We start from the raw sequence: 16,945 nt of genomic DNA, 5'->3' as shown, positions 1-16,945 counted from the left end.
AGAAAATAGATAGACAAGAGAGATACACCCTCTATAAAAAAAGAATAAAATGCTAGTTATGAATCTAGACCGGTGCTTGTCCAGATTCATAGCCATGATTTGAGTTTTTTAGGACGGAGGAAATATGATTAAAAATGGAAAAGGATAGGTTAATAATATGTGGGACTTAATATTTTCTGTTAGCTGAGCTTGCTTGGTGGCTGTGCGGTTAGCAAATGCTATCATAAGGATGAGAGGATGAGATGTTAGCATCGATATTTCTTAGATCTGGGTATTTATTTGTAGCTCCAGAAATCCTTTGATCCAGATCTGGATATGATTGATAACAGTTGGATGAATCAATTTGTTTTTTATTACAAAGAAAATATAAAATTCTAAATAATTGTAATTTAACTTACAAAGTCGTAGATCTCGATCTAAAAGCTGTGGTATGCATGCTTGTACCTCGAGTAATGCTAAGAGCAGGTACAATATCAGGCTATAAGCTAGCTATAACCATATATCTAGAAGAAAAGAGAAGAGAGAGAAGACAACGGGCTATAGATTTATAGCCAGCTGCAACATGGACTTCAAGACATTATGTGTGTATGAGATGTGGGACTGAATATTAATAGTGTGGTATATTTTTATAGTTAACTATTGTATGAATGAGCTATAGATGATTTAGAGCCAGGCTATTCTAATCGCATTGAACTTCAAGGGTTAGGCCGTGTTTTTTTCCCAATCTCATGCTTTTTTGGGCCAGGCCGTGTTTTCCCCCACTTTTTGGGTGTTTGGGCCGTGAAAAATAAGCCCAATCGGGCACGACGAGCCGAGCCGAGTCGATAGATCGGCTCATGAGCTGGTCCACAGAGCCATCCTCTCCACAGTGGCTGGACCCGGTCCACGGGTCGGCTCGTGCACCCGTCTCCTTCCTCTACTCCCCCTCGCGCCCCAGATCTCACCCAACCACCTCACCTCACTCCCGATCAGATCCGAGCCCTAACCCTAGCCTCTCGCCGGCGGCGGCGGCGGCGGCGGTGATGGCGTGCCTCGCGATCTCCCTCCAGCCGGTGAACGGCCCGGACATCCTCCTCCAGACCCGATCCTGGTTCCCCGTCTCCCGCGCCCTCGCCGCCGTCTCCTCCTTCCGCCTCGCCCGCCTCCACCTCGCCCGCGGGAAGCAGCAGCAGTTGTCATCGTCGTCGTCGGCCGCCGCGGCGGCGGCGACGCTCGAGGCCATCGGCGACGACCCGCTCGCCGCCGGGTCGGGGCAGCTCGTGGTCGGGGTGGAGTCGCAGTACCGCGTCGTGTACCGCCTAGTCAACTCCATCTACGTGCTCGGCGTCACCACCTCCTCCGACCACGCCTCCCCCGCCGTCCACGCCTTCGCCGTCGCCGACGCCGTCAACCAGGCCGTCTCCGTCGTCGTCGCCGCGTGCCGCGGCGTCGACGTCACGCCGGAGAAGGTGCACCGCAAGTACCCGGAGGTCTACCTCGCCCTCGACCTCGTCCTCCACGGCGTCGGCTCCGTCCGCCTCTCCCAGATCCTCGCCACCATCCATGGCGACAACCTCGCTCGCATGGTGAATTCATCCCCTGACGCCGAGGCGAAAGCTCGTGGCGCTGATCCCTGGCCCGCCGTCGAGCACCTCGCCCACGATCGCCATGCCGCTCGCGATGGCTTCACGGGCGCCTCGTTCGAGCTCCCCCAGGAGACCCTTGCTGCCGGTGACGAGTTCTCCGCGTCTAACATTGCACCGGCGGCTGCTGCGGCTACTGGGGATGAGCCTCCACCGGAGGAGGCAGCTCCCGTGGAGAAGGACCCGTTTGCAGCCAGTGAACTGGTTAACAATTCTGAGGAGGCGTTGGTTGGTGGGTTCAAGAAGAACAAGGAGACCGCCATTGTGGTTGCTGATCCCGCGGCTGCGCTTGCTGGGTTGGAGGTCACGACCTTGCCACCAGCTGAGGCGACTAAGCCAACATTTATTGGAGTTGAAGGGTTTGAGGGTGACTATGGTGGAATTGAGTTTGGCAATGAGGAGGCTTCACTGGCCGAGGCATTTGAAGGGTTCAATGCGCCGTTTGGGGGTGGATTGGATGCTTCAGAGTTTGTTACCACAACAAAGAAGGACCATAAGGATAAGAGCATCACTGGTCTTGAGCTGCTAGCCACTAGTGCTGGACAGGGACCAAATGCACCTGGTGGTACCCCGCTGGAGAACTTGTTGGTGACAAAGAGCACAGAGATGACAGCCCCTGAGCTATACATCGTGGAGGAGATCAATGCAGAATTTAAGGAGTCTATTCTTGCACGGGTTGGTTTGAAGGGTACAATCTTTCTGCGAACGTTGCCACCAAAGAAGGCGGCTGGTAAGGAGACAGAGTTCTCATTTCGTCTTGAGGGCACATCTGGAATGAAGAAGGCCGCGTTGCAGAGCACTGTGTTGAGCAACCTCGAGAATGGGATGTTCCATGTCCGGACGCCATCGAAGGAGGAACCCATCCCCATCATGAAGTACAGCTTTCTGCCCAAGCACTCACCTCTCCCGTTGAGGATGCGCCTTGTGAAGCGACATAGCGGAACATTGCTCTCAGTGATGATTCAATACGCATCAAACCCAATGTTGCCACAGCCGCTGAGCAATGTTACGTTCATTGTTAAGCTTCCTGTGGACCCAACTCTGCTAAATGTTTCACCCAAGGCTGTGCTGAATCGGGCAGAGAGGGAGCTCAGGTGGCACATCCCAGACATTCCCCTGAAAGGACCTGCTGGACGTTTGAGGGCTCGGATGCCTGTAGATCAGGACTCAAAGGATGGTGAGCTAGAGGTTGTTGGGATGGTGAAGTTTGCTTACCAAGGGCCATTTACATTGTCTGGCATCAAACTCTGCCCAGCCACTGATGGCACGGCTCAGTTTAATGAGGCTGGCCACACCTTCTCCAGTGGGAGTTATCTGTGCATCTAATTGGTACCTTCTTTGTATTGTAGTTGTTACTTTACCCTTGATTTGTTCGGTTTGCTTCTAAAGCAGGTTGTGAAATTCCTATTGTATGTAGTGACGCTTGTTTGTTTTTTGAGGCTGGAAATTACATCATGTTTTTGATTTGTCTATTATTACATATTACCAGGATATGGTGTCTGATTTTTTAAAAAACTTCATGCAACTTGATACAAATTTCATGACGTATACAATGAAACAGTATAATGTTGTGGCTCACTTTCAGTTGCACACTATTGAAAGATATGATTGCTTATACTTGAGAAATCTTGTTGTTTGATGTAGCTCTTGCAATTAGCTATCATTGATCTGAAAATATTGTGGTGGGCTATGTTCTTCTAGCGCATATCCACCACAACTTTATTCACTAGTTAGCAGATGGATCCTTTCGCCAAAAAGGGAAGACTTGCTGTCAACTAACCAAAGATATGTTAGCATGAGTAGGATCATATTTGGAAAAAATAATGTACCTTATATAAGGTTCTGACCAACTGTTGGCAGTGGATTCGATTTTAGTTTTTTTTTCTCCTGAAACCAAACAATGTTTTACTCCCTTTTTAGACCACTGAGTTTTACATAATCTGTTATAGGATATAAGTGAAAACTTTCTATCTTATTCAGTTACTCTACTTGATTCTTTTCTTCTCGTGATACTTTAGACTACTGAGTTTTACATATTGATTATTTTCATGATAAACTAGGACACCAAAGTGTGTGCATTAGAACGGGTTGTCACTTTACCCTGGTTTTCTATTGGTGGCCAACCCACCGATCCTCGGCTTGTTCAACTGCTTCCTATTGGAGTTCTGCTCACAACCATTTGTAGCTAAAATCCTAGCAATGGTGGCTGTCTCCCTCTCACTGCTTGCTTCTTCTCTATCAGATGAGCACCTCCTTCATTCTTACAGGCTGCAACCCCTCCCCATCTATTAAAAGTTGCCCAGGACCGTTACCTCTTCCTTCCCTCTGCTCTGCCGTGCTTTTTGCTCTGCTCTACTACTTTGGGAAGGGAAGAAAGGAGGTGCATAGGCTTAAGAATTGGCTGCAACAAGGTAGATATGTACTACAAAATTTGGTGACATTGTATAGGCTAGGATGTGTGTAAGGTGTCATCTTGACTCACACCTTAAACACCTAGGGTCCTAGGCATCTGAAAGGGGGTGGGTCACCTTGATTTGCCTTGCGAACAGTAGATTAAGCCCCTAACTATAAATGTGAAAGTCCCATATAACCAATGAGTAATTTGAGCATTTCGACCTCAAATATTTTGAAGTTGCATACATACCAATGTAAACTTGGTTGTTTGCAACAGTGCCATGCCAAACCATAGCTGAGCAAATGTGACACGTTACAATATAGATTAGCTCAAAAAAATGCAGTTACTTATATTTAAATTTAAAAGTAGGATATGATAAACTGATAACTGATAAAAAAGACCTTCCTGAGCTTCAGAATCTGACCCTTTTTGTGTTGGCATCATGCTTACCATTGGGCTCTGTGACAACTTTGTAGTGTTGGGGCTATGTTTGCACATGGAATTACATCACATATCACATTTTGTGGCGTATGCTCAATGGCAGATTTAGTGACAAATGGTATAGAGTATACATGAGTAGCGCTACCAAATGTAGACATGCGAAGAAATAAATTTTCTCACTCAAGGTGTTGGTATAGCATAATGTATATTTGATGTTTATTTTATCGGTTAAATCAAATTGTGCTAACATGATCCCAAGTCTTCCACTGCCATGCTTTTTGGTTACGGCCACTTCCAAGGGACGAGCGCATGCATGTCTGGTTCTGGCAACAGTTTAGAGTGCATGCATGTCTGGTTCTGGCAACAGTTTAGACACTGTTGCCCTCATCATAGGCGGAGGCAGCGACAGCAGTGGCATCGTGGGAAGGAAGCGAAGGCGTTGCGATCTGATTCGTGAAAGGTGGTGTTGTCTTTGTCCGGTGTGGTGCAAAGAAGCACAGGAGGTGGTGGTTCCTGGGAGGGGCAGGAATGGTGCAAGGCAGAGAGATGGGGGAGGTTGTGCTCTTGGGTAGGCTGCATTGGGCTAATATTAAGGTTGCAGAGGTTCTTTACTAGCTCTGGTCTAACTTCGGGCTATTCTATCAAGTAGTCCAAACAGGCTTGTAGGGTACTATTAGGGCATGGAACTGTCCTTTTTCTAAGTGGTTCTGGACAGGGCCCACCCCTGGTTGATGACAATAGGATGGCACAACAATCTACACTAATCTTAGGTTTATTTTTCTTTCATAACAATGTAAGAAGTCGAGATGTAAAATGCTTCAAGTCTACCTATGTTAGGATCTTTATGGCGTGTCGTTCGGGCCTACAATATAAGGTCATGTTGCAGCTGAAGGATGAGCTGCTCAAAAGAAAGGGTGTTGTGTTATGGGTATTAGGCCAAGCGGGAGAAGGGGACGCGTTACTAGTGGCATGCAGGGCTATAGCATTAAAATTAATTAATATTGGATTAAGTCTTCCTAATTTAGAATTTAGAGATAGCTTAAAACTCACGCGCATCTGTATATATGTGTGTATATATAGAAGAATTTAGAGATAGCTTAAAACTCACGCGCATCTGTATATATGTGTACATGTATATATAGACGGGGCTATCTATTTCAATTAAGCACTGAAATCAGTCTGAGTCCCATCCATATTGCAGTTTTTGTTGAAAATAGGATTTGTGGTTGGGGATACAGCACTACAGAAGTTCTAGGAGGAATTTGCAATTCTTCTGTGGAGAAAGCAGAAGAAAGAGAAACAGTAATTCCGGTACGTGCCTTTCACTTGCAATTCTTGCATGGAATATTCAACTTTGCATATGAACAGGGTTTAATATTTTGGATACAATTTTTTGGGTTATTTTATCTCCTTCTTGATACGGACTTCTTTAGTCCCCCAAAAAAAAAATCAGATTTGTTTAATTTAGCAAATTTATCAAATTCAGCTAAAGTTTGTTCAACTGTCAAAATAGTCCAAAAATTTCTGAAATTTTGAAATATCTCTAGTTGTACTCAAATATACCCACCTGCCAATTTTTTTAACCCACGGGCTTAATAACTTTTAAGTTGTAAATACGTACACCCCCTTGCCAATACCCACGACACAATTTACTCTTTCTTAAATCTATTCTACTTCTAGCTATTCCAACAATCACTCACTTTTGCTTATTGTAGGCCATTAGCAACATGGAGAAGATGGGAGAAAAACAACAGAAATCAATCCCTAGGGACAGAAAAAGAAAAGGCGAGCTAGATCCAGCAGCAGATTATGTTAAGGATCTTTGGGATGCTTTCTATGTGACTGCGGAAAGCACACATGTACAAGTTGAAACCACAAAATACATGCTTTTGAAGTCAATCTTTGTTTAGTTTGTATTCTAATTATATGTTTTGGACAGCTCGACACATCAGAAGTGAATAATAAAAAACAGTTAGACAATTGCAACCACGATATTCATGTTTATGAAGATCTGGGCCATGTATGCCATGAATGTGGTTTGGTCGTGAGGAAAGCTGACTCATTATTTCACTATCAGTGGAAAAAGGTTCGTAATTTGCTTAAGTTATGAGGTTAAATTTTTGTTCATTTTGCAAAAACAAGATGCTCTATATATGCTTGTAACTACAATTGGTGAAAAATATGAGTGTGCACACCTTTTTTGTTTTTCTTTCTTTAAGAGGAAAAGCACACACCTTTAGGGAGTTCTTTTTAGTCCCCCATTAGAGATACAGACCCTGCAAATTAATTTTCGACATGAAACCTCCATGCCTACTGTTCCCTATACATTTGCATTGTTGTACACATCACCCTTCCTCCTAATATCTCTTATGCCCATGGTACAAGTGGAGCAAACTAGATGCTTTCAAAGTCATGACAATGACGATGGAAGAGGATGTCAAAGTGAAGAAGAATTTGTGAAATATATAGTAATAAAAATGCTAACAATGTTTTAGAAAAACTACTTAACTTCTATATAACTTCTATTTCCTCAAAAACTTCTGACTTGTGGTAGTATATTTGTCAGTATTGTGGTGGATTTATTTACTTGTTTCCTTTTCATTTAGTGCAACTTGGAATACTTTCATACACTATTATCAAGTTTTACTTGGCGATCTTGAAAATTCGAATGTGTAACATTTAGATAGAAGAGTATATAATTTGGAAAAGTGTTTCTAATGTTCACTTCATATCAGGCTTCAAGGAAAAGAACAAATGTGAATGAGGTTTGCTTGAAGAAGGTAGGCTCTGATGCTATTAGTCTCTCTGAAGATATCATATTTTCAGATATTGCCATTCATCCAAGACATGCCAAGAATATCCGGCCTCATCAGTTGGAAGGATTCAAATTCCTGGTTAATAACTTGGTCACTGATGAACCTGGAGGCTGCATTCTTGTTCATGCCCCAGGTTCAGGGGAAATATTTATGCTTATCAGTTTCATTCAAGGCTTCATGGCAAGACATTTCACTGCAAGGCCCCTTGTTGTGCTTCCTGAAGGGATATTAGGTACATGGAAGAGAGAATTCCAGCAGTGGCAAGTGGAGGACATACCACTGTATGATTTCGATTCTATTAAGGCTGACAATAGAGTAGAGCAACTGGAAGTCCTAAAATCTTGGAGCTCTAAGAGGAGCATACTCTTTGTTGGATCCAAGCATTTCACCCAAATTGTCTGCGATGATAGGGATGAAAATGCTGTAGCTGAATGCAGGGACACGCTTCTTATGGTCCCCAGCTTGTTGATACTTGATGAGGGCCATACACCTAGCATTGATGAGACTGATATGCTACAATCTGCGCGCAAAGTGCAAACGCCATGCAAAGTGGTCATGTCTGGTACACTCTTCCATAATCATGTCAAGGAAGTGTTTAACACCTTGGATCTTGTACGCCCAGGTTTTCTCAAGACGGAGACATCCTGGCCCATTGTTACACGTATGATGGGTCAACTAGAAATATCAAGTGCCAGGAGTATAACAGAGATCTCTGAGTCAGTGGAAGATACCCTGCTGAATGATGATAACTTCACAAGAAAAGTTAATGTTATCAGAAGTCTTGGAGAACTAACCAAAGATGTGCTTCACTACTGTAATGGTGAGGACTTGAATGAATTTCCTGTCTTACTAGACTTCAGTGTGTTCTTGGAACTCAGTCCCAAGCAGAAAGACATTCTTTGCAAGTTAGAAGAAGACCATGGGATGCTCAAAACAAGCGCTGTAGGGGCTGCACTCTATGTTCACCCTTGCCTTTCAGAAATTTCTGAAGCTAATGATGTTGATAGGGATGACAGAGTTGATAGTTTGGTCAACAGCATCAACCTGGGAGATGGGGTGAAGGCCAGGTTTTTTCTGAACATCCTTGCGCTTGCCAACTCTGCAGGAGAGAAATTAGTTGCTTTTAGTCAGTATACACTCCCCATGAAATTTTTGGAAAGGCTGCTGGTTAAGGAGATGGGCTGGCATGTAGGGAAGGAAATTTTTGTGATAAATGGTGATACTAGCATGGAAGATGGACAATTGGCAATGGATCAGTTCAACGGCTCTGCCGATGCAAAAGTTCTGTTTGGTTCCATCAAGGCATTTGGGGAGGGCATCTCCCTTGTGGGTGCATCAAGAATTGTCATCCTAGATGTTCACCTGAACCCGTCTGTTACGCGCCAAGCCATCGGGAGCACATTCAGGCCTGGACAGAAGAAGAAAGTGTTTGTGTATAGACTTGTAGCTGCTGATTCTCCAGAGGAGAAGGCCCATGAAACTGCATTCAACAAGGAAGTCATACCAAAGCTATGGTTCCAATGGAGCGGGCGCTGCACAACTGAAGACTTCAAGCTGAATCAAGTCTGTATCGATGGCTCCAGAGATGTATTGTTGGAGACTGATGTTATTCGTCAGGATATCAAGGCTTTGTATCAAAGGTGAAATGTTTGCCTTGCTCTCTCTCTCTCTCTCCTTCCATTCTATTCTAGAACTATGCAAGCTATTTTTTTTAAAAAAATAAGTTTTTTTAGACAATGAACTCTATAAGTCATTCTAATCATGAATTCTCTTTGTAGGTAAACAAGCAAGCAGGCAGGCAGGCTGGCTGTTGTACACCCATGTGCACATTGTATTGCTGATCCTATGACATGATCATTGCTCTGAAATGTGGTATTTCCTCCAGGATCAGTGTTACAGTGACTACACTGTGGTGGCAAGCTAGGACAGTTTTACATTTATCCAAGACTTCGTTAATTTCATGTTCATCGAGACTTCTTTTGTAGTTTCTACCAATTGGGGACAGAGATCAGGGAGCTGATACTCCTCTATCCTTTCTCCTTTGGTTGTTGTGTGTACCCAGGTTTTTGTGTGTTCGAACCTGTTGTCGCGGATATTGGGTCATTTGCTCATACTTTTTTAATAGGGATTGATACATGTTCCCTTTCCTTTTGATGTTTGTGTTACTATGCTTGGTGTTGTGCAGGTAACAAAAATTAACAGCCATAGGAAGGTGTGGCCATCTCAATGATGTGTCCTAAAATGGTCAGTACCCTATATCTAAAAGCTGCATACCAGTAATATAGTTCTTTGGTTGGTTATGCTTCTGCCCTTGTCTATGATTCAGTATTGACATGGGTTTAGTCAGTGAAGCAACAGTTTGTTTTAATAATGTGTCCAGCTCAGGACTCAGTGTCCATGATACTGGCGGTAAGCATTGTTGAATTCAAAATTTTGGATTCGAATTTTTATCTGATAAATTCTGGTAAACGTAGGTAATGTTATAGGCCAAGGTGACCAAGATTCTGAAAAAAACCGGTACTTAAGCATTGCCTCTGAAACTATGTTAGTCCACTTTGTTCATGTGTTCTCCTTCGTCTGTGTCCCTGTAAATACAACATGTTCTCTCAATATGTAGAGAAATCTTATGGTTCTTGATTGGTATCCGGGAAGTACCATTTTCTAGTGTAAAATTTGGTATTTCCTCGTGGATGGGAAAAATCACCCTTATACGTATCTTTCGTATTTTGTACGACGGAAAGGGGCAGATTGCCTTGCTTGCAAGCAAGGGCAGCATCAAGGATAAGCAAGAAGCTTGCAAAAGCTGGAGAGGTATCCAAGTATCCATCCATGGCTAACTGAAGCAGTGGTACTGGCAGTGACAGTAAGCACTGTTGGTGTTCACCTTTGGCTATCCAACTTTCCACACAGCCAAAGGATTCTTCTCTCTCTTGGTTTCTTCTTTTCTTTCTTTTCTTCTTTTTGTCACCACTTTCCTTTTGCTTTGACAAAGGCAACTGCTGAAGCCGACTGGGTAGTAATCATCAATTCAAATCGAATTGATCTTCTCATCTCAAGTGAGCTCAAAAGTATTGGGGTCTAGTGCGTCCTAGATCTTTGGCAAAATTAGGAGTATTAGGCATGCGACAAGAGAGAGACACAGACAAATCATTGTACAGTGAAGACATAAGCTCATTTTACCTCTTGACTAAAGAAAAGATCAGATGTTAAAGTCGATGGTATAAATCGAACTTTTTCTTTAAGAAACACGGACCAAACATAGACGCTCACAACGCATGTATACTTACCCATATGAACGTACACACGTATACTCTATATATCTTTATAAGCATATCCAAAAGATCAGTATATTTTAAAGTTGAAGAAGACACCTAGGCAAGTAAAAAATTTTGATTTATGCCATTGATTTGAAGTCGTTCTTAATTCCCTCATCTTCTAATATCGGGTTGATACTAAACAAGAAAAGGTCGTGGCATGATTTAGCTAATTAAGGATTCTGGTTTCTTTACTATGAAGACGAGCAACGAATAGAAACATGAAAGTAACTTATTTATGTTGGCTTAAGTGGCAAAAACTCGCTCGGTGAGTGGCCGAGGAATGGGGAGGCGAGCAAGGGGCTTGACCTCTTCTACAATTTGAGATTCGCAATGCTAAACAGTGCAACTAAACTGATTTTTGAACATAATTTGTATTAATTGCCCCTCTAAGAATTTGCAAACAAAAAGTAATTTATGAATAAAACTTTTAAACACGTGTTCTTAGTGATATGAAAGCAAAGACTGAAAAATAAATTTCGATGAAAAAACCTCAAAATCGGCCTTCCTTCATGCTCTCTGCCGACTCCATTCTTGGAGTTGTCTTATAGGCTGCAACCCCTCCCCATCTATTGGCAGTCGCAGGACCATTACCTCTTCCTTCTCTCTGCTCTGCTGTGCCTTTTGCTCTGCTATACTACTTTGGGAAGGGAAGAAAGGTGGTGCATACGCTTAAGAATTGGCTGCAACAAGGTAGATATGTAATACAAAATTTGGTGGCATTGTGTAGACTAGGATGTATATATAGAAGAATTTAGAGATAGCTTAAAAGTCACGCGCATATGTATATGTGTATATACTAGCAATAGTGCCCGTGCGTTGCAACGGGAAAAACACCATTTGATAATGTGACACCTTAAAAACCTCGAATCGGTAAAAATCAAGTCTAATTTTATATATTAACAAATAGGTAGAACCAAGTCTAATTTGATGAATTAGCATAGGATTTAGGATTTAGTTTTAAATTTATTTTTTGAGCCTACTTAGGAGTCTATCCAACGGGCTTTAATTTAAAAAATATGAGCCACATTGTTTGATCAAATTTGCTTTCGGCCCAGGTCTTCCCAAGCCGGCCCAAACTTGGGCTGGCCCATCTTCGGTGAGCCGAGTCAATTCGACGGCCCGCAAGCCGAGCAGCTGAGCGCGGCCTACTTATGCGGAGACGGTCTGATGCACTTCCGCGGCCCATTAAGCGCAGCGTAATCAGCAGCGGCGGCCCGACGCTGGGCGAATCTGAGCTGTCCGATCTAATGGACGGCTCCGATATTCCCCACGCCGGATGAAGCACCGATAGGGAGAGAAGAGCAAAACCCTAGCTCCCAAATCCCTCTCTCCCGATCCCATTTCTCTCCAGCGACAAGCGAGCGGAATGACGGCGAAGGTGGCCTGGCTAGGCGGGCGCACAAACGGCGATGAGCGCCGAGTGGCCTAGACCTCGTCGGCGAGAGGTGCGACGCCAAGGACGGTGGAGGGGTGCTCCAGGACAGCGCGCGCACAGGGAACCCATCGCGACTGCGAGAAGGTGAAGGTGTGGCGGTGCCGCTTCTCAGAAAGCTCCGGTGAGCTTAGGGGCTTCAAGTCCGTTAAGTAACCTGAACCCTTAGCTTAATTGATTTGGATTTTGACTCTTAGGGTTCTTACCCGAAATGAGGGTTCTTCGAATTTGGGGAATTTTATCGGGAAATTTCAATCTATTTTATTCCTTGTTTTCGAGTTAGGGGAGTTTTAATATCGTTTATTCTCTTTTAATTTTGGGAACTTCAATCTAGTTTATCCCTGTGCTCAATTTCAGTTTTTTCTTTTTTTGTTTTGGCCAGCATTTCATCGCACGGGCGGGGATGGAGGGCGCCGCTCGGTCCTCTCGGAAAGATTGAGATTAAGATAAGATAATATTTTCATGGACGACGGAAGTAAATTGAATCGGACTTTCTTTTTTTGTTTGAATGTTTTTTCGCCTTTTTTCGTTATTACTTATTAAAGACGACGGAAACGTTTTCAATTTTGTAAGTAAGTAGAGATAGAGATATATAGTATTGTGTCACATGTAATAGGATTCGATTTTTTTTACCGCGTCACATATAATTCCTTTTTTTTTGGATTAGAAAAATTCGTTTTTTATTTTTTTCGCCCTTTTTTACCGCGTCCACAGATCGGATTCGTTTTTTTCCAGGTTTTTTTCACCTTTTTTTCGCCCGATTCCTTTTCTTTTTGGAATCGGACTGATTCTTTTTTTATTTTTTTCGCTCTTTTTTTACACGGAATCAGATTCTTTTTTTCACCCGATTCCTTTTTTTTTGAATCGGTCCGATTCTTTTTATTATTATTTTTTTCCCTTTTTTAACATGGAATTGGATTATTTTTTTCACGTGGTTTTATTTATCTGACAAATTCGATTTTCCCCCTTTTTCACCCGGTTTTTTTCGCTCGCCTGATTTTTTTCGCCGGTTTTTTTGACGGACGACGGAAACACCTCTTATTTTTAAGTAGTAGAGATAGAGATATAGACAGGGCTATCTATTTCAATTAAGCGCTGAAATCAATCAGAGTTCCATCCATATTGCAGTTTCTGTTGAAAACAAGATTTGTAGATGGGGATACAACACTACAGAAGTTCTAGGAAGAATTTGCAATTGTTCCGTGGAGAAAGCAGAAGAAAGAGAAACAATAATTTTGGTACGTGCCTTTCACTTGCAATTCTTACATGGAATATTCAACTTTGCATATGAACAGGGTTCAATATTTTGGACACAACCTTTTGGGTTATTTTATCCCCTTCTTGATACGGAATTATTTAGCCCCAAAAAAATCAATTTTGTTTAATTTAGCAAATTTATCAAATTCAGCTAAAGTTTGTTCAACGGTCAAAATAGTCTAAAATTTCTGAAATTTTTGAAATATCTCTAGTTGTACTCAAATATACCCACCTGTCAATTTTTTCAACTCATGGGCTTAATAACTTTTAAGTTGTAACTACGTGCACCCCCTTGCCAATACCCACGACACAATTTACTCTTTCTTAAATCTATTTTACTTCCAGCTATTCAAACAATTACTCACTTTTGCTTACTGTAGGCCAGTGGCAACACGGAGAAGATGGAAGAAAAACATCAGAAATCTGACCAGGACTTTCATTTCAGTGATAGCACTATGGCCATCCCTAGGGAGAGAAAACAAAAAGGAGAGGTAGATCCAGCACCAGATTGTCTTAAGGATCTTTGGGGTGCTTTCTATGTGGCTGTGGAAAGCACACAGGTACAAGTTGAAACCACAAAATACATGCTTTTGAAGCCGATCATTGTTAATTTTGTATTCTAAATTATATGTTTTGGACAGCTCGACACATCAGAAGTAAATAATAAAAAACAGTTGAACAATTGCAACCACGATATTCATGTTTATGAAGATTTGGGTCATGTATGCCATGAATGTGGTATGGTTGTGAGGAAAGCTGACTCATTATTTCACCAACGGAAAAAGGTTCATAATTTGCTTAAGTTATGAGGTTAAATTTTTGTTCATTTTGCAAAAACAAGATGCTCTATATATATGTTTGTAAGTTGTAACTACAAATTGTTCATTCCCCAGGTTCAGGGGAAATATTTATGTAACTACAATTTGTTCATTCCCCAGGTTCATTCCACTGCAAGGCCCTTATGACATGGAAGAGGGAATTCCAGCAATGGCAAGTGGAGCATTGTAGTGAATTTATTTACTTGTAGGATTTCATCAGTGTAACCATGGTCAGATTTAGAGTGTAAAATTTAGAGTGTAAAAGTGGGGGCCTTGGCCCCCAACTCAATTTTACAGCAGGTGGGGGCAAATGTCCCTTTAATACTTTTTACTTTCTTAGTCTACCTGAGCGGTATATCCTTAGCCCCTCACTCATTCTATTTTCTGCCTCCGCCCCTGAGTGTAACTTGGAACGATTGATGACCGATGTGTCCCAGCCCCTCACTCATTCTATTTTCTGCCTTCGCCCCTGAGTGTAACTTGGAACGATCAATGACCGATGTGCCCCTAAGTGTAACTTGGAATGACCGATGACCAATGTAGAAGAAGGTTCACCTAGTGACCTTGACACTGGAAACTCCTTTTCAAAGACCTGATGAGGGGTTTTTGAATTGACAAGGCATTAATTTCTAGAAGCACCGTGTGACACAAAGTGTAAAAATCCATATGTGTGTGATAAGCCATATATATGGCATATTTGCTGACTGATAAGTCATGCGTGTAACTAACTGAAAATACATTTTGGTTTTCATATTTATACTTCACTTTACAAAAGCTCCAACTTGTACTAGTAATTTGATGTTTTGGGTGTAAAGTATTTATATGAAGAGAAAAGTTGATTTTATTGGTTTGTTATTTTAGCAAGCTAGTTGCTGGTGAGAGATTCAATTTTTCAGTATGATTAAACCTATACACTATTTTTATCCAAAAAAAACTATGCAGTCTTTATACTCTTTTCCTCGAGACACACGCTCGCAGCATGCATGTGCAAATTAAAGCTATACAAACCCAAATCCCATACTGTTAGGCCCTTATCAACAGAGTGCAATTGAATCTCATGCTGAATAATCCTAAAACTTTCCCAACCTTTTTGAGATTTGAAATTGCTCTTAAAACATTGAAACCAGAAAAGGTTTAGGCTCCTCTTTATTTCCATGAAACATAGAAGTAAAATTACAGAAAGAAAAAAACAAATCAATTGCATCTAAGTGTCATGGTTATAGATTCCACATATCTAATAGTAGTTGACTATGCATGGCAGGACCTACCATATACTAAGTCTTATATGAAATTAAGCCTCATATACGGAAGGTATTCCGAAAAAAAAAGACAAGTAGAGTTTTATATGGAAACTACATGGACTACTCGAAACGTATCCATACTTCTCATAGTCCTACTTGAACAATAGAACATCTATGAGTATAAATACAAGACCAAACAAGCATAACACATCAAAGACATGCCGTAAGATATCGATATTGGAGATAGCCTGGATGGACTCAATATGGTGCCTGCAGAGACTGACAAGAGGGATTTAAGTAGGAAGACTACCCCGTTATCGACTACATGATGTTTTAGGCCGCCAAGTCGACGATGGCTAGATAGATTATCTCAAATACTATACTGGTGTGATTACGATGAATAAGAGCAAAGACGGCTTCGATCAATAGGAGTATGGCTATTTACCTGGTAGTAGATAAGGGGCCCGAACCTCTATAAAAATCCTTGTCTCCATCTATTTTACTTCAATCTCGCATATACCCTATTACCAACAATCCTCGTACTATGTAAATACCGTAGTCTGATCTCAAATATCGACACTAAAGTAATTTAATTATCTACCCGTACAGTATATGTACACTTGTACATCAGAGAATAGAAAATCATCCATTTCCATTACGTTGATGTGCTCCAGGATGCTGTTATGTTTTCTCAGTAGATCAGTCCTAATAAATTACTCCTTCCATCTACTTTTGATAGTTATATTTTATCTTGGCACACAGACTAAAAATAAGTAATTGTATTTATCATCCATTTAAATATGCTACTAGTTATTCCTCATAAACAAGCGATTCATTAATATTTACATTTCTCATTTCTCAATGCCCATGTAGCTAATCATATGTGGAATAATGAAGAGTCATGCATTAAATCTGAGAAAATCATTAAGATGATAGGTTGTTGTATTGAAATATGTCTATCAAAAATAAATTTTTCAGATTTGGAAATATAACTATCAAAAGTAGACAGAGGGAGTATACGGAGGGAGTATGATACTACATCCATCAATAAATAAACAACTACATGGACATTATGTACCAACTAATCTTAATTACACCAAACAAAAAAAAGAGAGAAGAAGAGAGCAAAAAAACCAAAAAAAAAAAAATCTTAGAAAGACAAACATTTATGGCCACCGCTTCCTTCTCGTGCCTTTCAACTTCCCACCAACACAACAACCTGGCTGCGCGCCACCGCGCGCGTGACGTCACCTCGCCGGCGGTTGGCCGGCGCCCGCCGTGTCAGGCAGGGTACAGGCCCACCAACCTACCTACCTACCTACCTACACGAGCCTCACCGGCGCCGCCGCGGCCGCCACGGCGACGGCCTCGATGCCCTTGCAGCTCAGCGACCGTATCAGCCTCCACGGCGCCCACCCGGCGGCCGCCGCGGCCGCGTCGCCGGCCTCGCCGTCGCCGTCGGCTAGCCTCCGGCGCCGCGCGTGTAGCCGCCTCCTGATCTCGCCCATGTCCATGGCCGCCGGCACGCGCACCGACCCGAACGCCATCTCGTGCCACCGCACCCTCCGCGCCGCCGCCGCCGCCGAAGCCGGAGCAGCCGATGACT

The 16,945-nt window shown here is 42.4% G+C and overlaps 2 protein-coding genes across 3 annotated transcripts; both read left to right on the top strand.

Annotated features, from left to right (window-relative positions):
* The first annotated feature begins 926 nt into the window (after positions 1-926).
* LOC127781975 (uncharacterized) lies at positions 927-3,100 on the top strand. Its single transcript, XM_052309048.1, has one exon. It carries the CDS (start codon positions 1,023-1,025, stop codon positions 2,946-2,948), a length of 1,926 nt encoding a protein of 641 aa, XP_052165008.1. The 5' UTR covers positions 927-1,022; the 3' UTR covers positions 2,949-3,100.
* A 117-nt stretch (positions 3,101-3,217) lies between these two features.
* Positions 3,218-10,291, top strand: LOC127781974 (protein CHROMATIN REMODELING 35-like). Of its 2 annotated transcripts, XM_052309046.1 has the most exons (5): positions 3,218-5,769; positions 6,174-6,317; positions 6,398-6,544; positions 7,194-8,914; positions 9,053-10,291. In XM_052309046.1, the coding sequence occupies exons 1-5, from the start codon at positions 5,581-5,583 to the stop codon at positions 9,054-9,056; spliced, it is 2,205 nt and encodes a 734-aa protein (XP_052165006.1). In that variant the 5' UTR covers positions 3,218-5,580; the 3' UTR covers positions 9,057-10,291. The 2 variants fall into 2 exon arrangements, with proteins under 2 accessions (XP_052165006.1, XP_052165007.1); XM_052309047.1 differs by lacking the exon at positions 9,053-10,291 and having other exon boundaries at positions 7,194-8,918.
* Positions 10,292-16,945: the final 6,654 nt, after the last annotated feature.

The sequence above is a fragment of the Oryza glaberrima genome, chromosome 8, assembly GCF_000147395.1.
Source record: "Oryza glaberrima chromosome 8, OglaRS2, whole genome shotgun sequence".
Classification (NCBI taxonomy): Eukaryota; Viridiplantae; Streptophyta; class Magnoliopsida; order Poales; family Poaceae; genus Oryza; species Oryza glaberrima.
Note: the sequence above shows the minus strand (reverse complement) of the source record. Positions and strands in the feature narration are given on the sequence as shown.